Source organism: Pipra filicauda, unplaced genomic scaffold, assembly GCF_003945595.2.
Source record: "Pipra filicauda isolate LSUMZ 115617 unplaced genomic scaffold, ASM394559v2 scaffold32_size4067784_pilon, whole genome shotgun sequence".
NCBI classification, from domain to species: Eukaryota; Metazoa; Chordata; class Aves; order Passeriformes; family Pipridae; genus Pipra; species Pipra filicauda.
Genome location: NW_024104454.1, coordinates 3,836,247 through 3,860,707, shown reverse-complemented (window position 1 = coordinate 3,860,707; position 24,461 = coordinate 3,836,247). Strand labels below are relative to the sequence as shown.

The following is a 24,461-nucleotide window of genomic DNA, read 5'->3' as shown; positions in this document are numbered from 1 at the left end:
GGAAGGACACATTCCTTAAAATATACTTTTAATTTTTATAAAACTGAACCTACAAAGGAATCAAGCTACCACATGTGATTTGTAGCTTGTTGCGTGTTTACTAACAGTAATGCATTTATACATTTTAATACAATTTATGGGTAGACAAAATGTTTTATTCACTTGTCTGAAACAAATGTGATGACGTTGGTGGAAATTTCTATCACAGATTATTTTCTTGAATTTCAGAACTAGCAATTTAGAAAAATACAAATGAAAGGACAAAAGTATTTGGCTGATGGAGAAAACCATAATTTCTATACAAATATTCCCAGCACCAGGCACTTGGACCACAATGTTTATTTTAATTGATGTAGAGCAAGTGAGGAAAAAAAAATTGTTTTTTTTCTCTGTAATATTTCAAAGCTTTTAATATTTTTATTAGTATTACCCACACAGTCATGGGCCTACTGACATTACTGCTGGATTGATGGGCTTCTTGCACACAATGCATGGCAGAGAAAATATGCAAAACTCAGCCGAAGACACAGAGCAGAGATCACATTCTCTAAATCCAGAGAATACTTAAGATGAACAGGCTGAAACTATAAAGTTTAAAGGTTCCAGATTAGAATCATTATTGTGTGTGATATTTTTTCTCTGCTATTTCACCTATATAGGATTCAATATTTTTACCACCAAAAACACTCTGTAAACTTCAAAATGTTTGCACAAGACATTTGTGTTGCTCATAGATTTGCGTTGTTTCTTTTCACTGATCCTAAAGAAAACACAGAACAATAAGTTCAGACTTGCACAAGACAGCTCTCAAACATGCTAAGTTACAAGAGTGATCCTTGCAAACTCACAAGACAAAGGGAAAAACAGTGCTACTGATGTCCAGCCCACATACATGTAGATCTCCAACTTTGCATTTTTATATGCTATTTGGTTGAAAATTTTTCAGTCAAGTGTTCAACTAATCCATTCCCCTCTTACCTGCTTACTTTTTTATCGGCCAATAGGACCAAAAATTTGTCAGTTGTATCAGAGCTGCATCTGTCCTGATGGGCCTAGGTTTGCAAGGAGTTTGTTTCCACACACCTTGCACACCCCCCACACCTGTTACCACTACACAGCACAGCAGGCAAGCTCAGCTACAGCCCCTTACCTGTCCTGAGGGATGCTCAGCAGTACTGATGGCAGAGTGACCACAGTTCCATCTTTTCATTCATCTGACAAACTATCACCATTACTTCATTTGCAGGTCATGCTGACAAATACATCTTTTCACTTACACTTTACTAAATGCTGAGGACAAGTAAAAAAGGGGTTTTATCTTATGGAATATTGCATTTGTTGAGGGGTACAGCATCTCTTTTTTCTGGATGCAATTCTGTGCCATAGGATGACTCTACCTGAGCAGGGAGGTTGAACCAGATGACCCACTGTGGCCTCTTCCAACCTTATCCATTCTGTGATTCTGTGATCTTAAACTTTGTACAATAATTAGAGTCTTTAATTTTTATTCTGTTTTCCTCCTAAGTCATGAGTTTCATTATGTAAAGGCATTTTTGCAAGTACATAGCATTTACTAAAACAAACAAACAAACAAACAAAAACAAAACCACCAAAACACAAACAAATAAAACCACAAACAAACCCCCCAAAATGAAAGACCAACATTCTTTTTAGAATTTGCATGTACTTCAAAACTTTCCATTCCTAGGGGCAGATTCCTTCTATTTCCAATACATATTGCTTTGATATTTTTCTGGTGTTGATAGAGGAAAGAAAGGAGCAGCCACATGTCACTTGTGGAAACTTAAATCCAGTTCTCAATTTAGTGTACATACTCTCTAAGGAAAGCAATTTGGATGCTCTTCACCCAGCCCTCATATTTACACATGAAAAAACAAAGTAAACACACAAAGGGTTGCAACGACAAAAGCCAAGATCTGCCTATGTACTGAAACATGTCCCTTACATGGAAAGGACCAAGAAATACAGCATTTGATGCTCTAGAAGGTTAAGCACCTCTGCTTTACTACAACCAATTAAAAGAGAATAGCCATAAAAGTGCAGATACTACTGTAGGGTAATAAACCAGATTTTACCAGTGACAGTGGTGCACATTACAAACTTCAAACTCATTCCTTGTTCTAATCCATCAGAAACTTCCTGGCTTTAACAGGCTATAAACAGCAGAAGCTTTGAAGTCCTAGGATTAGGATCACTAATAGACAGACTGAACAAGAGACTGGCTGAAGAGTCAAGTGGAATGCTCTGCATGGACCTGGAATAAAACAAGGTAATTTAATCAAACTGACCTCTCTCTAGCCATAGGCCAAGAGATTACAATGGTTGTAACAGCAATAAAGGGATAAGGGACACTAGAAACAAATAGTTATTCGCTTTAATGCAATGCTTAGGCTAATACAAGGACAAAACTGCCTATGCTTTCAACTGTGCTCTTGAATCCACAATTTTAAGCTCTACAGTCAAAGGCTTTTTTATTTTTTTTAACCAGTTTATGACTTAGCAGTAATAGAGGCAGAATTAAACACACTTTAATTTAAAAATTAAACACACTTTAACTTTCAAGATTAATACAATGATTTAAAAGAAAATGTCATTCTAATGATCTATTTACTTCAACTCTTCTTTATCTCAGACTCAAGGGAAATGTGGAAATAATTCATTTGGGTCAAATCCACCTGCATTCAGTGATCACATAACTAAATATAGCACTAAGCCTTTTTGCTTCTAGAAAAGAACTTCTTACTGCAAAAATTCCAGTTGTTATCAATTTATATGCAACAATTTTTACTCTAAAGGGCTGTAAAACATTTAAAAACCCACTAAACTAAAGGTATTTAGCATAGCAGTATTACAAAACACTTTTTAAAGCAAACAATAAAACTACTGTGCTTTAAACGTGAGCAAGTTGCCAAAATGGCAAATGAGCCAAGTGAATGGTAGCAATGGCTTGGCTCTGAGAAGTAGTTAGGAGATGGTAAATTGAGACAAGTGGTCAGGGATTTATCTTTACATTGTATCTTGCTGCTACGCAGAATAGCTAAGTGAACAGTAGAATGCTGCAGCAACTGAAGCCTCTGAAAAGAGAATTACAAAGCGAGGAGTCCTAACACTACAGAAGACAGAAGAATCCACAACACAGCATTTTTTTGAACATGTATTCCTAGAAGGCAACATTTCTTGTCCCACAAAATCACCACATTTTCAGATGAGAATGACAGATTCATATGTACAGCATATGAGAACCAGGCTCATATACAGCTACTCTATCTACAGTATTTAATCCAGAATGACAAGAGGAGGCTCTAATTGCCTAGCACAGTGCTCAGGATTTGAGTACTAGCGTTCAGAATCTGGAAGAAGGTCATCCTAGGAAGCAATAAGCATGGAAATAAAATTAGTAGCGTTGGAGTGTCTGTCTAGCACTGGAGAGGACTACCAAAGGCCAAGCCTAGCTACCTTCCTTTACACGGGGCAATGCCTCCCATTTACTTCATGGTGATTTCCTAATGGAATTCAGCAATGTCAGGACTTATGTTTCCAGCTGAGGACCTGGGAGAAGACCAGGAGCAGCATGTCCTCATGAGGCAGGTGGCCCAGGGCTGGGAAAGAAGGAAGTTGGTCAAACACAGAGCAGCCATGGAGCATGCAGTGGGGTTGCACGGAAGGAGTCAGAAAAACAGGGGTTTAGGTTCTTGGGTTTGAAAATGTAGGCAGCAAGCTGTGAGGACTGGGCAGCCTGAGACTGAGGTCCTGGCATGAGGGAATACAATACAGCAGTATGCCAGGCTGACAAAGCACGCTTCAGCTACTGAAATTTAAACAAATTCATTGAGAAATTTACAGCACTGAGTTCACATTGGAGTCATTAATATATCTTTGAAACCAAATTTTCTTCCAAAAATCTATACATTTAGATAATTTGGGAAAATGTCCATGAATGTGCCCTCATTTTAAAATAAGCATGAATTCAAAAAAATTAATATCATGCCGATGTCACCAGATTCACTCAAACACTATGAAGAGCAACATAGTATATCATACATGTTAGAAACAGAAACATTTTAAGACAGCATCTGTTGTCTTACTGGGCAAGGAGTAGCATTTTCACAAGATATTCTGGTGGTGTGGGAATTCCTTTTTAGACACCCAACGTGTCCCAAGTTTTCATTTCACCAGTCAAAATATTCACTTATTTCATAGCTCCAAGCATTCAAACTACTTTGCTGCTTTGAACCACATTTGTTGTAGAAAATGGTCCAGCAGCAGTAGTATGTACACTGTGACAAGAGACTGTCTACAGAGAAATAAAACCAAGTACTGACAAATCAAAGATAGGCCTCTCCTTACCACTCCCCTCAAAAAAGCTAGGACAGAAATGTTTCTGTAACTATAGTATTTGCTACTTTTGATTCAGAAGTTAGCAGTCACAACCACTGGTATGCTTTTTTCTTGTCATCTACTTCGGTTTTTCTCATTTCACTTTCAAAAACATTGCCACAAAAAAATTCAAATGTATTATTTTGAAAGAACCATGAAATACTCCTCAAATACTAATGAAGTAGAAAAGAAGTCATTCTGCAACAGGTGCTATACCCCCTTTCACCTTCCTCCACTGCACCTACCACAAGGTCTTACCTTCTGGTGGATTCTTATTCTGGTTGTTCCAGACAACTAACAATTTTGATAGACTAGGCACTTTAGACACCTCTGTGATGACTCGGAAAAGGCTCTCCACTCGGTCATAGGTCAGAACTACGGCTGTGAAACCTTGGGACTGAGGTGGGATCAGTGGAAGGAAGAGTGGGTTGCTCACACTGCTCCATTTCTGTGAAGGAAAACAAGAAAACAGAAAAACAATTTGATTAAAGTGACTTTTCACAGTAGGGAGTAATTTATATAGCCAGGACCAAACCATCAGATTGGAATTTGCTCAGACCAGGCAGGTTGACTCTCCAATTCTGACAACAGTGGACTTCAGAAATTTCTCAAAACCTTTATTCCAATCTCTTTCTTAATTCAATTTTCATTTTTGCCTAGCTGTAACATTGAAAAGAAGTAAGGGTTTCGGTAAAAAACAAAGTGGAAGAGGCAGATAGATTTGTGGAAACGGAAAACCAAGGTAAATTCTAAACCCAGCTGGCATGACTCTATTGTCATTTACCAATCACTATTTCAAGACACCTATATTTACAGTCAGGACTCAATAAAGAGAAACTTAATCAGAACTACAATTTCAGAAGTGAAAAAGCATTAATGACAAAACCAAAGCAACAAAACAATAAACCTGGTACAAAATGTGCACCCAAGCAAAAAGGGCAAAAGCAGGCATGAAGTGGAATAATGTACTAGCTTCTACAAAGCTGAGTTTGTTCCATGGTGGAAAAACTCAATCTATTACATTAAATAAATAAATAAATAAAACAAGGCATGAGATGCAAAGATGAATTTCAGAGAGTTATCTGCTTCTTGTGAATTTTAACTAGGGCTTCCCTTTTAAGACTTTAAAGGTCTTACTTCAATACACTCTCAGCATAAGGAAGCCAGCCCAGTTGGCAAAAGACAAGACAGACAGCTAAATTCTCACTGAATGTGCCAACCTCCTTTGGAGCTGACAACGTGGGGGAGGAAGCACGAAGGGACCATTTGACAAGAATGAGGGCACCAGCATTTTAGTTTCGACTTTTGCAGTCCAACTGACATTCCAAGCAGGGGTCGGACTGAGAAGCAAAGGGAAAAACCAGACCCTTTGGGAAAGCAGAAACTTAGTGATGCTGTTTTGCAGGGAAGTTTTGAATCCTAGCCTGTAAAAACTATGAACACTCAGAAGAAGTTAGTAACTGCCAGCAGTTTACAGAAATACTGTGAAAATCTCCAGCTAAACTCATACCATAAGCTTGCTTGTATCAGGAAGAAAGTTTTACAGATTCAAAGTTATCAGCTCATATTTGCAAGAAGTAAACTTTGCAATTTTCTGGTTTGCTATTTAGTCTGTGGTTACTTTATACACCCAAAAATCACCTTCCCATGTTTAATGGTTAGACACCTCTAACTAGAATAACTTCAAGGATGAAGAGAATAGAGAGCTTATTTACTCAAAGACATAATAACATTTTGACTATTTTGGAAAAGGAGAAAAAAATATGATGTGAATATGATTTCCTTCTATGAACAAATCAAAACTGAAGTAGGGATAAATATGTGAGGTGGGAAAGTCAAGCACAGAATTGGGACACTGTTTGGTCCAGGATGGTCTAAGGGTATGTTCCAGGCAAGGATCTGTCACTAGGAGTAGTATGTTCAGACTTCCTGAAATAGTTAGAAAGACAGACTGGCCTTCAGCTACACATAGTTTATCAGGACTGGTATAAGCTGCATTCAACTTAAACCGTTTGTGAGGTTCCTAATGGAAAACATGAAGCTCTAGTTTTTACCCAACGGAATAATAGGATAATGTAGAAATAGTAACAGTACAATATGGAACTTGGGTTCATGAAAGGGACATGGCTACCTGTGACAGCAGAGGACTACAGTTAGTAATTCAGAAAAGATACATCCATTACTTCAGCAACTCATATGTACAGAGACAAATCTGCTTTCAGATTATTACATTTTCTAAAATGAAAGCTTTTGTACATACTTTGTTAATTGTGCAAGATGACTGGTGGCAGACAGAGACCACCCTCTCATTTTGCTGCAGCTTCAATTCCTGCAGCAAATCACAATCTAAATGTTACCAGTGTAATTCACCTCATTAAAGCTTTACTACAGACTTGTTTCCACACAACCCCCACCCCAAGACTGCTATTATCCAAATGACCCTGGTAATGTCAAGCAGCTTCTTGAAACAACTTTTAGAAATCTCTTTTGATTAATACTTGAAACAGAGGTTTAACATCATAATCAGAATGCCAAGAAAATATTATGTTTCTGCCCTACAAGAAGAAATAACTAGTAGAGCAATCTATGGACAATGTTTTATTTATTACTTATGGGTGAGAATTGCTACCTTGATTAATGGCTCCCATTTGAAGTTTTTCTAGAAACCTTTTCTATGTCCACAGCACTTCCTAACAAATTGCTTGATATAATATCTTTTGAAAAGGATTATTTCTTTTCCATCATCTAAGACTATTTTAGGTACTTACAGAAAAAAATACATATACAAGCACATGCATATGTGTGCAAGCACATGCATATGTACCTAAAATGGTCATTATTTCTCTTAAAAACTTAAGTTTTAGGTACGTTACTTAAATCCCAACTTTTACTACTTTCAGAAAGGCTTGAAAATTCTCCCCTGCTGGTCATAACTTAGGAAAACTAAGTCGATTTTTGAGGTGATTTTGCTCATGCACCTACTAAAGGACGATGGAGGGAGGGAAAAACCTGTAGACACACACTAATGGATGGGAGAACCATGCCTCTCGTTTTAGAAAATGCCTCTCGTTTGAGAAAAGCATTTCAAAAAGGCAATTAACCATCTCTCAAGTGCCATTAAGAGCCAACCCCCTGCTGCCTGCCTGAAGAGTGTGTCTACAGTCTGAGACCTATTGACCCCACTTTCTGCAGGAAATCGGGCAAATTCAAGCCTCCATAATTTGCTAAAGTCTTCCAGATTTCTGCTTGGGAAAAGCAAACCATACAGGCAATTAATTCAACAGCAACCTAATTAAATGTCCATTATGGTAGCAAAGCATGAAATGGTTAATGACATAGGGATGGGTTCTCTCAGTAACTGTTCAAGCAACCAAGTGGTGCCTGTTCTCATTTTTATTAACATTCTTGATGGAAATTCACAGGAACTTTCACTCTCAAAGAGGAGAGCAAACAGCAACAGTAGATTGATCATCCATCACCTTTCTTTGACAAAGTGCTGACACTCAGCTATGGATAAGACAGCCCTTCAGTATCGCCCTCCCAGCTAATATCATTAGAAGAGCCAGGATAATTAATCCAAGATTAATAGGTCACTTTCTGTGAATCATTTTTATGGGCAAAAAGGATCAAGTTCAAATGCCAGTTTCCTATGAGTAATTTCATGTCACTTAAGTCTCACAGTCTCAGTTGCCTGACAGCCTTTTGCAGTTCATATGAAAATCCGAAGCAGTGGGACCTGAGTGACAATGAGAATTTAGGAATAGCCTGAAGTTAGGGAGAGAGGAGAAGTCAGGAATGGTTATGTCTACATGTAAGGATTCAGACTGCTGCATCTGTCCTGTGCATGCTTTCTACAAGTGTGCATGTATAATAATGCCTTAGCAACAAGGCACCTTCCTTAATTATAGATAGATCAAATACTGTCCTCCCCTTTGGTCATTAAAAACAACCTGATTCTACTTCAGGAAAAGTTAATACATTAAGGAGAAGGTATCAAGGGTGCTAAATTCTCATTATGTGGGAGGCTCAGACTGGACTCGATGTGGAGTCTTCAGGTTTAACTTGGCAGAGAAGTTTTTAACAGACCACTCTTAGCAAGATACAGAAGGGAGATAGGTGGGGGCTTCAGGACATCAGTGAGCACAACCAGACTGAGAAATGGACAATCCTAACACAAAAATGCTACAGAGCCTCAAAGATACTGGGAAAATATCAGACACAACTTTGATTCAGTCCCATCCCAAAACCTCTGATTTGGGTGTTCACCACTGAAAGACCTGCAGAAAGATATAGCAGACTCCTTCCACAAACTGCATCACAGAATGGTCTATAGGAAAACAAGGCTATGTAAGATGTTCCATTTTAAAGAAGAATCAAGAACTTCCCAGATATCACTTAGTGGAAAAACTCAGCAACAGCACTTAAGAAGAATAAAATGTCACTGCTCCCATGAACGAGACAGTGGGCTTTCCTTCCTGCGTATTTTATTTTCAACACCTGGATAGCTTGTTATAAACCAAATATTAGCGAAACCACACAGTCTGAACAACAGCTCACTGTCTTTTAAAAGCACAGAGGTAAGGATAGCAGTGTGTTGAACTTAGTAGTTAAGCAGTTCTTCTATACATCTAAGCAAAACAGAGATATATCCCCTGACACAGCAGTTAAGGCTTTTTCAGGGTTGTTCTTAATATCAATCTAACCTCAATGTGGTTTCAATTATGAATTACCAGACCAAAAAAAGCCTTGATTTATTCTATTTTTCCCCAATTATTTATGGTAAGTTCCTATTGAATACTTTGAGAAAGTATTTCATCATGCTTCCCATCCTCAAGTGGTCATAGGGCAAAACCAAAGGAATTAACCCCCTCTACTTGTCCAGAGCCAACCTCAGTGCTTACGCTCAACAGAATCACAAACCAAGTTGCAGGGGCCAACATTTCATGTTTTGATGAAGATCATAAACCCTCCTCCAAAAAAAAATTAGCCACAAGACACACAGGAGTTTCTACATACTGTAGAATAATCCACTGTGTAAAAAAAGAATCCTAATCTCTGGGCAGGTAAGTTAAGGAACCAACTGTTAGATCATGTTCCCCACTCACATAAAAATATCAATATTTACAGCCAAATACATGTGGTATACTCAACTTATCCATAATATCATCATCTAAAAACCATCAATAAAGCGAAATTTATTTAATATAAAAAGAATACCTATCTTCTAACATGATAAATACAGCAAAATTTCATCCAGTTGATTCAAACCATCACATAAAGCAGCTGGAAATGCAGCAGAAACAGAAATCTAATATTGTTCAATGGAAAAAATACCAGATGTGCACTGCCCAGAAAGGTGCTAGCTTGTTCTCATTTACAGATAAATAAAAAAGTGTATGTTAATATTTGCTTAATGCTTTGAAAATGACAAATGGTACTAGGATGGAAGTACAGTTGTAACAGTGGCATTATCTGGAAACTGAGGGCTGGAAAATACTAGTCAAAGAGGTTGGGAATAGTCTAATTTTTTTACAAGTGTCAAGTGCCTGGTAATTGGCAGAACCCACAAACTATTCTGTAAATGAACATTCTATTTAGGCTTTGCTAAATGAATGGCACTTTTGGCACTAAGTTAATTTTGCTATTTTAGTTTAAACCAATGACTGTGCTGTTTTCTGCCTCGCTGGAAGAAATTAAATCTGGTATGTTTATTGTTCAGCATACCGATATTCTCAAGTGATTATTAAACTCTGTTCTGTATCATCCAAGGTTATAGCTCAAAAGCAGCCCCTGACAAAAAAAAAAAAAAAACAACTCTAATATTTCATAGATATATATTATAATCAGGCGTGAAAGAATTTCAATAAAAGCAACTGAAGAAATCTGGAAAAACCCTGTCATACTCATTTTTCAGAAACCCATATACGTTAGCAAGGTGTGAGACAGAGAGGAGAATTTAAATTATCTTCAAAGAAGCACAAGTGAGGAAGTAATTTACCTCTACTAGAACATAACAAAGTACTTAATTGAAGATAACAGATCACATCTCAAACGTAAGTCATTATTGCTAATCCAGCCCAAACTGGTAACCATCAAAATGCACACCATAGAACTGGTCATTTTCTGGCCTACTTGAACATAACTGACTGCCTCTGCCTAGTGGATAATGGCTAGCCCAAAAAATACAAAAGACATTAAACTCTCATGCTTGTAGCAAAAGACTGTCTGACATATAAAGGACTCAAATGGTCCAGGAATGAATTTCAGGCCCCAAAAGTATCATTTGCTCCTCTTCATTAAAAGGAGGAAATATAGTGCATTTTTATTCAAAGTACTATTCCATAACATATTAGCATGTTATATGCTACTAGTTTTCCATTTCCTCAACAGGACAGTGAATGAGTAGAAAAATAATCCACTTTGTAACTTTTTTTTTTTCTTTAGAAAGGCCAACAGTTTTCAGTCAACCCATACAAACACATAAATGTGCTTGGATCACCTCCCCAGTGCAACGTACTAAGTATGGATTTAAACCTATATGCATTCACCTTCTGTGTACCTTATACTCCCTCCTGGAAAAACACCCTCCTGTACTGCTGCTGTATCCACACTTCAGTGAAGATACTCAGGCAACAGTCTCACTAATATTTTGAGCCAATATAAGTCTAACTAATGCCAAGAAAAGCAGCCTTCCAGCTACCCACTCCCTCCCTTACACCACACCCCACTCCTTTTTTTCTTTTTAATTTTGCCTGATAAGTTTTATATGAGGAAAATTATTTTGGCTAATTCATCAGAAGTGAATTAGAAAAATCAAAAAGAAGGTAGCACATTAAAAGGGAAAATATCCAACCGTAGAAGAGTGCAGGATTGCTTCTTTGGGCAGCAGTACCTATTGATAGTGGTTTAAAGTGTTCAGGGAAACTACAGACTCAACACAAATAGGCTGGTGCTTATTTGTGTTGAGACTTGAGAAATATATGAGGAACAGGAATAAGGTTTATTTATGTGCAGATCTATCCATGAGCATGCCTCACTGATTTTAAGTGAGTATCACTTTCATGCTGACTGTCCAAAAATCAATGCAATTTTGTGGTAAAGGGAATGTAATCATTAGTAACTTTGCAGATATGTCTTAATTCCTAATCTGAAGTATCAAAATTCAAAAAAAAGCAAAGAGAAGCCTATCAGTCCTACTTTGCAAGTGACAACAAACTTGTGGAAACCTTTTGTGAAAGATGCAGCTTTTTTTCATAGGTGCTGCTGTTACAACTTACTTAATTGAATACTTAAGGCCTCTAAAAATCTTTTATCCAGCATATTTACAGGCTGCAATCTGCTAAGTATTTGCTAACTCAAAATAAAATCTATTCTACAATACTATCATCAAAATGCTAAATGGCAGAACTACACAAAATCATAGAAAATAGACTGAAGTCAGACGATGAATCTAACTTTGGAAGCAAACTCATGAGGCTGCAATAGCTCAATAAAATGTGGAGTACAATGTGCACTTTGGAGAGTTATGAGCTATCTTAATTGTAGAAATAATGGTTATACTGCTTTATCTAACACCTGAAGTAGCTGTAACAATTGAGCAACAAAACAACTAGTAATCAGAACATTTTACCAAACTCTTTTTCTGTTACTTCTCAGGATCCTAGTGACATATTAAACAAAATTAACCCCTATAAGCACACAAAGAAAAAGAAATCTTAAACCAAGGAGACAGGCAGGCAAGCAACCATGGCCAAGGATTCTTTCTAAGTATTCTCTGCATAATAATCTTGCACAGCAAGATCTTCTTTCTGTTAGAAAGGTGAATTTGTCCTAACAAGTAAGTTTACAAACCCTAGCAAGTCCTAGTAAGTAAGTTTATAAAGTTGGCATTTTCCGTATAAATATTCCATAAGCAAATCCATGCTCTCATTTTCAAAACATCACTATTCAGAGCACAGGGATCTGAGCCCTATTAACAATCTTGTACTGATTAAAGAAATCTCTGGCTAATTTCAGTAAGCCCCTTGCCTTAAAACAGTGATTCCACCTCCGCACCTTCTGCTAATGTGCCTGCAGCTTCTACATATTCTTTCTGCACCTTTGTGTTCCTATCTAAACCACGTAACAGGAACAAGAGCATACAGAAGAGCACTGCACTTAGTCCCTACTGACCACAACAGCACAAGGAACAATAAGAAGAGCTAAAGGAACTCGATGCTGAGTCAGCTGAGTTCAAAGGCAGAATACACACAGCAAGTTTTGGAGGTTAGTTCTGACCAGTAACATAAGAATTTACAACGCTCACTTACTCACACTTTTCACCGTGATATTAATGTCAGCTTGCAGGTGCTTCATTTTAACAGTTAGCTATATCCTGGCCCCGAGGCTGACCTGAAATGATTTGCTTTAAAAGCTTCGGTCATGGAGTTTATTTAGAGAAGAATACAGCAATATTCTCGTAAATCAAAAGCACATTCAAGCCATCTTTAGTTACTTTGTCATCTTATCAGAGTTAGAGGATACAGTTGCCATCTTCTGCTACCTCAAAAGTACATACCTACCTTCTTTCCAAGTATAATGTTTCATCCAGGCTTACTAGAAATTGTAACAGTGCTATGAGTGGATATTAGGCAGGAACTTAGATGAGAAACACACTCAGGATCAAGTGGATCATTGTTCCCCTAACAAGCAGACACCAACTGTGGAATTCTGACTAGTACAGTTATTTAAAAAAATAAGCACAGGAGAGCACCCAGGAGAAGACATTTTTGCATTCCCTTTAAAAAGTGAGTGATTCTTTAGCCATTTTCTTCATTTTACTAGCCATTTAAAGGTGCTTGGTTTTGCTAGCATAATCTAAAGGTGTTAAGATACTCTGATCCCCTTCTTGTGGAGTACATTTTGTGCAGATTAATTTCGTCCTTAAATACTGACAAGGGCCACATTCCCTCTCCAAGCAATGACAACAGGAGATTATTAAGGCAATGAAAAATCAACTCCTGAAACTCAGCAATGAGCTTCTAACTCTTTGTCAGCAACTGTTCACACCCATCAGCCTGAAGAGTTTAAAGTAACACAGCTTTACTGTGTTACTCCTGGAAGCACTCCTACCCAGCTTTCAGAGAAACTCCCTCTAAACCATCATAAAGCAAGACAGTTACCAAGTTTTGGTTTTCTTAGTAAAACAAAACTATTTTTTGTATTTTGACACAGAGAAAATTAACTGATTATGAGTCAAAAACATCTACAGGCTTTTATACAATAAAAAATCAGAACCAGCTGCTTGGTGCAAAAGGTTAATTAATACTCCAGTGTATTTTCTTAACAGAGGTGGGTTCAGTCAGTGAAACTTTAAAAAAAAAAAAAAAAAAAAACCAACCAACCAACCAACCAAAAAACAAAAACAAAAACCCAAACAAAAACCAAAACAGAACACCAAACCAAACAAACATACAAAAAAAAAAAAAGGCAAAAAAACCCCCCAGTAAAACTTTGATCATCAGTTTCTGTATAAGAGAAATTATTAAGAAATAACATGGAGAAAATTGTAAGCATAGGAATAATTAGCTATTTCAACATAATGACATAAAAGATCCTTGCAGATTGTTTAAGATCTGCAGCATTTCCACTGACTATTTTCTCTGCGGTCATACATTTTTAAGTAGAAACTCCCTAAATTCAACAGAAATAAAGAAATGTGTGTATGTATGCATACAGGAAAAATAAATAAATATATAAACAAGGAAGCAATTTAGTGTGTGCAACAGCAAAAGTTAAAAGTTTGCATTTCAGTGCCAGGACATGAAACGAACTGCTAGTTATTTTGCCAGCTGTCATAAAATATATTAGCTTCATCTGTGCAAGTTACCAGCACAGGACATATACACACAAATTCACATACACAAAATTATTACCAAGTTTCATAGCACATACCTTTTATACAAAAAAAACCCCACCACATCCACAATTTGTTTTATGAGTAAATCAAACGAATTTACTTACCACAGCTGGGGGATCATTCCATTCTTCATAAGAAATGGCAGCATATGGGTAAATTCTGTCATTGATAATCTGAAGAGTAGCGAGAGCAATTGCTTTCATTGATCTAAAATATGCTTCCCAGAACCACCTTGCCTGTAAAGAGAATAAAGTTCACTTTCACATTGCACAGATCCAGTGCTTAACAATCAATTTTGGCTTGCCATGCACAGTCTGTTCCATGAAGTCTACATGTCAGGTGGAAATTAAATTAGGAGGCATGTTTATTGTAGATAGAGTATCTCCACAGAGCCTGAAGGCTTCAACTCAACTCCACCTCTCAGAAGAAAATGACTCACAGCCAATAAAAAGAAGCAGCAGCATTATTTTCGAGTGATTAAATAGAATGAGAATACTTGAAGGAATCAGGTATTTTCACACTTTCATCATATGTTTTCCTCTTGAAAAATGTCAAAAGCAGTTTGACTGTAAAACAGAAGAAATTGCTGTTATACTCATTTTTTTTTCCAAGGCAGAGGAATCCACAGTGCAGCTAAATAGCCAAGTAAAATCATTCTCCCTAAAAAGTGGAACTTAGAAGTCACTTTTTAACACCAATATTAGAGACAGTTGATCAGATAGAGAATTTCAGTACTCATGAACCCTACCAGACTAATACCTTCCCATTCAAAAAAACCAAATTTTATTTATACAAGTAAATATTAAGATATTTACACAAAAGTACATGCACATGCCAATTTTTTACAATTGTTAATCTTGGCTAATTTATAGTACAGGCAGTGTAAAACTGGTGAAATGAAGCATGAGATTGTTATGCACAGGTGCTCTGAATTTCACAGATGAATCATTCTCAAGCTAAGGTCCTGTGCAGCAAGTTTTCATCTTGTCCCAGTTTCTGTGTGGGACAGAAATGCTAAAAGAAAAGCAAGAGTTTTGAAATGAAAATGCTGACTTATCTCTGTTAGAGAAATAAACATACTTTTTAAATGCCTAGAACCATCAAATGATCCTGGATGTCCCCATCCAACCCAGAAGGAAACATGCTTTACCAATAAATGTAGTTCAAGAGTTCTGGCCTAAGAAATATGATTTTTTTAAACCTAGTTTTTCTTTGGGAAATGGCAGAACCTGAATTGTCCAGAAAGTAATTTAATTTTCAATCTTCTTATGGTTCATTATCAACTATAAGAGTATGTGTTTGTATGTAGGAGGTAGAACAATAAAAAATGCATTTTTTTTAATTAATTGGAAACTTTAGAAGCTTTCAGAGTCAGAATACAACTGAAGACAATGTACAAATTCGGGCAAGTGCTATTTTACTCATGTTACAGATTTCTTAAATGGCAAAAAAGCTCTACAAACAAGCCATTTTTAATCACATGCTATGAAAATATTAAATAATATTATTTACCTTATTTAGTTACCGTATTGTTTACTTTTTTTTTAATTACTGAAGGAATACAAAGCTTCTGGAAGCACAGACCTTAGGATGAACCAAAAATAACTCTTGTTTAGCTGTTGTTAACAAGCACCAACATGTGTCATTCTGCAGGTCAGTACTTTTTAACAGAAGACAAACAGTGCTTCCTACATGTACACTTTCTTTTGGAATATTCCTAGGCTAGCTAACAGTGTACAGGAAGGATTACAAGTAGTATGGAAAATGAAAATTCACAAGCAAAAACTTGCAGATATTCATGCTTATGCTACCCGTTCCTTTACTTTGAGTGTAAGCTATGGGATTCAGAACTACAGACTTCTTGTCAAAACACCAGCCCTAAAACTCTACTCTGTGGGTAGTTTGTAAAACAGATTCTGCAGAAAAGTTCTGCAAATATTTAAGATGAAAACAATCCACATTACAATTAAATAAACAAACTAGGAAAGAGATTAATGTTCTCCGAAGCACTACTCCTCACTTTGATTGAGAGAGCAGCCATAACTCCAACTACTTCAGACTATTTCAAAATTTTATTTAAGAGACTGATGAGTATGCCCAAAAATGACATTACTCTGGAGCTTGTTATCCAGGGAGAGTGCAAAGTAACTTCACTCTAGAATGGAGTCCCTTCCCTCTCCTTATTTCTTTCCCTAGTAGGACTTAAGAGCTGGATAACAGGCTGATTACCAAGAACACAGAAAACAAAACGAACACTACATCCAACTGTAAAAGCAAAAGAATTATATAAACAGCTAAGAATAAATAAAAAGACACTAAATAAAGCAAACACCACATGCTAAGCAAAGGCATAAGTATTCCTTTCCCCATGCTCCATTTCTTAGGAAAAATGTATTATCCAGAACTCAGCAGCAATTGATTTAAAAACAAAACCAGAAGCAGAATAAGAATTAAAATGGACTAGAGCAGCCAACCGTTCAAGTATTCTAAATAAACAGGAGAAAGAACACAGACCTCAAATTTTATTTTCATGTTTAGAATGTGATTAGAGCAACAGCTATAAGCAGCACTAAGCAGAAGGAGAAAATATTTTATATAACCTATTGACATACAACTTTATAAGCAAGTAGCTATTAATAGTGTGAAATGCACACAGGACTATGTATTCCACTGTTACTAAATGACAGTATTCCTATACCGTTCTAAGATTGTCTATTAATACTGTAATATCTATTATTATCTAGCTTCATAATAATCAAAGCTAGCTTTCCTCCTCCAGCAAAACTAGGATGGATCTGATCTAGCTTCTCTTTGCTCGAAGAATGCTTCCAATGTCAGGCAAGATTACACCTTTACACCAGAAGCAAATCTGGAGAAGAGGGCAGAGGGAATTAATATTTATGAAATTAATTTTTTGTAAAGAGCCATAAAACGTTCCCACAGTTGGTTGTAATATTTTTGGAGTTGTGTTTCTTTAAGGCAGAACTCAAAACCTTCTAAGGGGATTTGAAGTCCCCAAACAGATGTTTCAGGGTCTCATTACTTCCTCCCCACCTTGTTTGCTTTTATAAGGCAGAACTGATTAACATGGCTTGCTAGTGTCTGCTGCTCCACATGCTGAGTTACTAAATATTTTGGGCAAGTTTTCTATTGGGAAGATGTATGTTGATTTCATTTAAAATGTATTTTCTGCTCTACTTGGTGAGGTTGAAAAGCTTGTGCTGGAATGTAACAAACAGAGGGGATAAAAATCCCATGAACATATTCATGATACAGGAGAGTAACAACAACAACAACAACAACAACAACAAAGATATCTGTTCCGGACTTCTATGCCAACTTACTTACTATTCTTACATAGTTTTACTGAGCTATCTGTTTGTCTTTTCCATATCTATGAACAAGAAGACTCAAGAGTAACATTATTACACTGGGTAGTGTTTTTAAGGTGTGGCAATTGTAATATACTAATTAGAGCTACCTGAGTGCGTTCCAGGATCTTGAAATAAAAAATCCATAAGCCTAGATCTTGTCTTTCACATAGACATATACACAGACTACAACTATGATCAAGTAAGGCTAGCATTCCTTTCAACTTGAACTGAAATTAGCTTCTAGTACTCTAGAAGCCTGCTTGATGAGGTTTCCAAATTTTCTAAGGAAACACAGTATGTGGACCACAGACTTGTAGAGAATGCTAACTTTGTATACACCTACATATTGCCTAGGTCACAGGCAATCTAAGTGGTAAATAGAGATCAAACATGTACTTTGTACAACTGCCAAAACAACACAAATCAATGTACATTGATTACCAGGAATTGAAAACAGCTATTTAAGAAATGTAACTTCTCCTTCGAAATTTCTGGATAAATAGAAAATTTAGGATAGATTCAAATGCAAGACAGAAAAGCATTATATTCTGTAACAGTTTTATCAACGTTTCAAAGAGTCAAATGTAGCATACTGTATGACTTGTTTGAGCATGAGAAGTACATTGTATTATTGGGTTGCCCAACAGGTTTCAAGTGACTGGAAACTGTCATTACACAATAGATTCCCCATGAAATTAATTCACCTGAATTCAATTTCTGCAGTAAATTTAGCAAAGCCATGAGAACCTCATCATGGAAGCCACAGACTTAAGGAATGGGAGGCCAAACTCTCTCCTCTCACCAGTGAGTTCTGCAGACCAAGGTCACAAACACTGGCATATTAGTAAGTAGTTCTAAGTTGTTGCCTTTCCTTTCTTCCTCCCTGCCCCACTTTCAACTGCTGCATCCTCATTAGATCAGCCATGAAAACTTTATGTAGAGGCCAAAATTGCTTAATATAATATAGTGTTATAATTTATACTCTAAAAATACACATTCACACCTTGAGAAAGACTAGCAATATCTGAAAGACAGATGTTCCTCCAGCCAAATAAGCAACCATCCAAAACAAAAGTTCAGTTCCTCTACTTTTCAGTTCTGGGACTTTGTTCAAGCGGACTATGAAGAAACCAAACTGACAATATTCAGCACATATCGGTACATGCAAGAGCTTGGGAAGGGGGCATTTGCAGTTATTTTCATAGCAGACAACAGGCAGCAGCAGGCAGCAACAGGGTAGCCTACTCACTGAAAGTAACATTTATTTAGGGAAGGTGTTATTTTCCTTAGGAATAAACACACTTGGGGGCCCAGCATCTCTTTATAAGCTCTTTACAAGCCAGCATAGCATCAGATTACAGAGCCCATTCATATAATGTTTATAAGTTCTAGTGTTAATGCCCCTAATGGCGCTCCGGTGTAGAAGGCAAGACAGATCAACGTAAATCTTTTGATTAGTTTGTGAAAAGACAAACACTGGGCATGAGGCAAGGAAAGAACTATTTTCTGTAACATTTAGATCAAGAGGAAACAGTCCATGAAAGGAACTTTCTAGCTTCCTGTCTTTTCACAGCCCATGATTTGGTGGGAGTTGGTAAAGTTAGCAAAAGGGGAAAAAACCAAAATTCACAGAAGAGTAGTAAAACTTAACTGCCCATAAACCACCACTTTTCTCAACTTTTAGGTCAGGCGCCATGATGCTGTAAGATTCTGCCCCACTGCAGCAGTTCAGTGTTTCTAAAATGCCTCGAAAAGGTTTATGAGGGCCTGAAATATGACTTTCACACTGGCTAGGATGACTCTGCTTAAATGCTTTCCCTTCTCGATGGCTCTTGATGTTCCTGGTTTTTACTCCCAGCTGGATTACAGAAGTTTAGCCAAAGAAAAGAGTGTGGCCTAGATGCTGCAACAGCACTGGCCTGGAAGCTTGGTGATCTTACTTTTATTCCTTTCAAATTTTAGGATGGATAGCAGAAAAAAAATAAAAAACAAAAAACAACAAAACAAAACAAGTTTATCTTCTTTTTTAATTTCTAAATAGAAACTTTAAACTAATAAAATTAATACTTGGCTAAGTAACTGAAGATACTGACTGCAGCAACCCCTTGCTAAACCATGTACCTTCAGCAGAGATATAAAAGCTATTACAATAAATATCTATAGCTCAGCTGTGCATCTGACAGCTCTGTCCATGTAAGTGCATCCACTAAGACCTTCTCAAGTTATATGTCATACTGTAATATAATCAAATGTTTTCTAAGTTAGTGAGACCTAACAAGTTTTGTCCATCAAGTAAACTACTAGGATTGGTCACAGGCAACCTTTCCTCGCCCTAGCCTATTTCCATTGTCCAGTAGAATTAGATGGGCTACTGGGGTTCAAGATAAATTGAATTTTTATGTTTGCCCTATACCAGAGATGCATATGAGGGTAGCTGATGTTATATAATAGTCAGATAGCAAGCTTGAGCTCTCAAGCACCCTACTGACCTCCTCTGCAAAATGGGACTGAAGCAAGCATAAATTCCTCTTTTGGAGCAACAAGCATTTTATAAAGTTTCCCAAGATAAATTTTGGGTTCTATAGCCCCAAGTTCCCACATTTTCCTGCTTATAAATTGTAATCTGCAACCTTTTTCTGTACTGCTTTACTGTTTCTACATCTGGTTCTCTGTTTCAACAACTTCCTTGCTGATCATACATACTACTTTCAATACGTAGTTCTTCAGCAAAGATGATACCAGCTGGGGCAGCTAAAACCAGTGCAATCTTTGGGTTTTTTTACACAAGCTTACAAAAACCCTCAGAAGACTTTATACTATTATGAATTAGACAGTATTTAGTTATTTCTCAAAAATGGTAACAATTTGGGGTTAAAAAAATTGCTTAATTGGTTTAGGACCCTTGGCAATATCACACAATCAAGTTCAACACACCTAAAACTGGTTGGCTCAATCTTTTCTCTGTAACCAGTGCAGGAAAAAAATAGGGTCATTCAGAGAGACATTTAGAGCTCTGGTACCTTAAAATACTTCCTAGACAATTCGTTCTCCTCTTATTAAGGGAGCATGAGAGGATAGAGTAAGTGACTAGCTGTAGGCCATGATCCTTTTTCCCCTTAAAGCTATGTCTTCAGTAAAAACCTGAGATCCTCTCATTTTTCCCAGGGAGGCATGAAAGTTTGAAATGAGAACAAACAAAAATGTAGGCTATGTTTTTCTAAAATAATTAATGTGCTTCAGACTATGAAAAAAGTGAGAGAGATGTACTCTGAAAAGTTGGGTCACTTTTGGGGTGGAAAGTGCAATTCCCTGAAACTGGAGGTAAACTCTTTAGAAATTGCAACCTGAAAGTAAAAATTAGTTTCTTGTCTCCACACATAGACTATGGAGACAAGTCCTTTAAATCAATGGAATACTGGTAAAATAATGCTAACTTGCCAAAAACTGAAAAGTTTTCAGATTTATTTTCATGTTTTATAGAATATCAGCTTAAAAGCACCTTCCAAATTCAATCTAAGCTGGTTGTGTTGCATCTGTTTGTCAACACAGGCCTATCCAAGAAAAGCAGCAGTGCAGGCAGCATATAAAGAGGGCTCAGAACATCAGTGTGTCACTTCCAAAGCTAAAAACATGGGGATTAGCAAGGAATTGCACCTTCGGGGGTGCCTGATCACTTCAGAAAAAGACTAATCCATAATTCAACATTGGGGTTACCTGAACCTCAAATCAGAAGATCCTCTACAAAGGAAAAAGAGGAATGAGCAGTGGAACAATGCAGAGCACATACTGTTGTTTCCAGTTAGCTGAAGCTTGCTTCTAATGTAACAAGACAACATTCTTTTAATATTATTTATGAATATTCATTCCATCTTTCAACTCTTGTTTCTGAGTTATGCATGATTCTCAACTAAAGCCCTGAAAATACTAAATTCATCTATTTAACTTATACAAATTATATGAGTGGCTTACAGAGGAATATTTCTTAATTACAACACACTTCTGCAGGATAAGAACAAAACAATAATTTGTATCATTACAGTCAAATATTTTAAGACAGAAATTCTAGATAGACATTTCATGGTGTTGGTTTTTATTGTAATTCAGCCTCAAAAATTATCTTTTCAAAAGTGAAGCAGCAAGTGGATTTAATCATTTGGCTCAATATTCTCTACTATAGTAATTTCAGTCATGAAACAATAAAATTTGCCTGCTTCAGACACAATGGAGAGTGAAAATTAAATTTTTCCATTATCCAGATTTCTTTTTTTCCCCTTTTTCTTTTTGAAGCTGCCGATTCATAAGGGGACAGGGGTCAGAGTTCAAAATGCTAGTCTTACCCTTCAGATACCAGCCACTTGGGAGTAACTCACTTCTACTGGCTCTCAGTTTTACTGCTGTAGACTACTTGATGACTCTTAAGAGTTAAGGGTAAAGGAAAATGTTAATGCAATCTCATTATTAAGCTTCTTGCACTGCAGCTTTCCTCAGATTCTCCTCTTTAGTGCTTTCAAAAGAATCACTGACATAATTACAGTAACCCATATGCACAACAACACATACTGTGCATATATGAGAATAGTTCTTTAACAGACATGCCTAAAAGTTAATATTTTCACTCTTGCTTCCATACTTTCAAACAATTGTGGGAGTTTGGGGGGTTTTCTTGGTTTTAGATGTTGTGTTGGTTTCTTGGTTTTGCTTTGGTGGTTTTAAGGTTTTTATGTTCTGTTATGAAGAACCTTATTATGCTTAAATATATGACATAAAAGATGGTATTTTTAATAGAAGAGTTCTCATTCTCTCTCATGAAATGGTAACATTATATATAGTTTTGAAATCTTGCATTATCTTTACCCTTAAAATACGGATTTCCGCTATTCCTTGTCCCAGTGATAGTAACTTAGTTCTAAAAATAGCAAGAACACAAAACTTGAATAGATAAAAATATCACTGAGCACTGGTGTTCTCCCCTCCCTGTATATATTTCTGCACTTCAAACTTGCTTCTTTGATTAATGAGTATGTCAACTTAACAACTCTGTCACAGAAGGCAACATTGCACCAGCCAGGAAACCTGACTTACTGCCCTGGTACCCTACAAATCCGTGGCCAAAATACATTTCAGTTATGGAGCCAACAGATACCACCACTATTAGCAGCAAGGAAACACCCCATTTTCAGCTGTGGCTGGGACTACTGTTGCAAAGCATGGAGACAGAGCCAGCAAAGAGAGGAGCAGGATGAGAAGGAAAAAAAAAAAAGGCATTTACAGCTTTAGAAACATGTGATGTAAAAACGGCTACCATTTTCTGAATTCCCTTTGCTTCCAAAGAGCTTTCAGTCATGTCTTCCTATTTACAGGCAAATGACATCTGTTGACACCACAGAAATAACACAGCTGAAAAAAAGTTATACACCTGAAAAAGAGTAATACAGATCCTACTTTCAGATAGTCATTATCTACATAATCATCAATAATGATGTAATGACACAAAAATAGGCCACTCTCTTCCCTCCAGTTTCCAGGAGTTTACATGGCTCCCTAATTACTCCACTTTCACCAGGCTGTTACTGTGAAGGAAGGGGCAGACACACCTAACCTGAGGAGTAGTCAAAATTACTTGGATCTGTATCACCTTTATTATGATGTTTGTCCTTTGCACTCTCCCTGTTAACATGAAACCAGACCTACAGTAAGCTAGACTTACACTATCACTGATTCAATGGCAGCCTAAAAAATAATAGAAAACAAATTCATGTATGCAATGGCAGGGAACATTCAACTACTGTATGACCAGAAGTTGGGGGTGGAAGGACATTTTAGCCACGTTTTTTGACAAGTGATGGACAGCTCCTGAAACTGAAAGCAATAGGTTTCTAGTCCTAGGGGTATTGCCTTCAAATATGTCTATGTTCTCAGGGTAGATCAGTTTTCCCTGCTGCAGGCATCCTGCTGAGAGGTGAGGTCCCAAGCAAAACACAGGAATCTGACTGCAAGCCTTTGAGGTGGCAGGAGCCAAGGGAGGTTCAAAGACAAGGCTGGCTGGTGGGCAGCACCTCTGAGTATTGCAGAGGTTAGAGGTTAGTAAAGCAGGAGCCACTGGCCAATAAAACAGTGTTTGGAGAGCCCAATCTACAGATAAATTGGGGATCTGTTTACACCTTTCCCAGCTTTCTGAGTTACACACAGTGATGCTTCCCACTGTGATCTTGTCCTCTGTCCACCAGCATCTCCCTTCCTTGGCAGCTGCCCTGCTCTCTGCTGGCTGGCTTTATAACATGCCTCAAGGATGCTTGGAAACTTTTAATCAGCATCCAGCATCAAAAATAAATAAATAAAAGCACAACCGCTTTTATTTGTGTCAACTGCTGCAACAAGATCTGGCTTGTTTGAGATTTCCCATGACTGCTGTACTAATGCTGGGAGAATAGAAGCTTAAATTCCCTTGATTAGAGAAACTAAACACAAAGCAAGCCCAGTGCCAATCACACACATGAAAGGACAGCTTTCTAAAGGAAAAAAAAAATCTAGGTAGGGTTACCACCATATTATAGCAGTCAAAAATCAGCAAATACCTCAATTTCAGAGCTTAAGCTCTATACCAGGAAGAACTTGCCCTTTTGATGAAGACATGTCTTGCTCAGTTTCCTGTAAGCTATATAGCTCTGTTTTATACAAACACAAACATAATACACATACCCCCATACACACAGTTCTCAACACTGGACAACTTTAACGACAGACATTACTGCCAGCATTGCCTGAACACAAATATATCTTGCTGACTTCTG

At 37.1% G+C, this 24,461-nt stretch overlaps 1 protein-coding gene across 1 annotated transcript in view; it reads right to left on the bottom strand.

Annotated features, from left to right (window-relative positions):
- EXT2 (exostosin glycosyltransferase 2) overlaps nt 1–24,461 on the bottom strand; it is a 75,775-nt gene that overhangs the window by 24,702 nt on the left and 26,612 nt on the right. Inside the window, exons 8-9 of the mRNA XM_027719588.2 lie at nt 14,401–14,532; nt 4,657–4,846 (exon numbers count right to left, since the gene is read on the bottom strand). Of these exons, the coding sequence (XP_027575389.1) occupies nt 4,657–4,846; nt 14,401–14,532 (322 nt within the window). The remainder of the gene's footprint in view (nt 1–4,656; nt 4,847–14,400; nt 14,533–24,461) is intronic.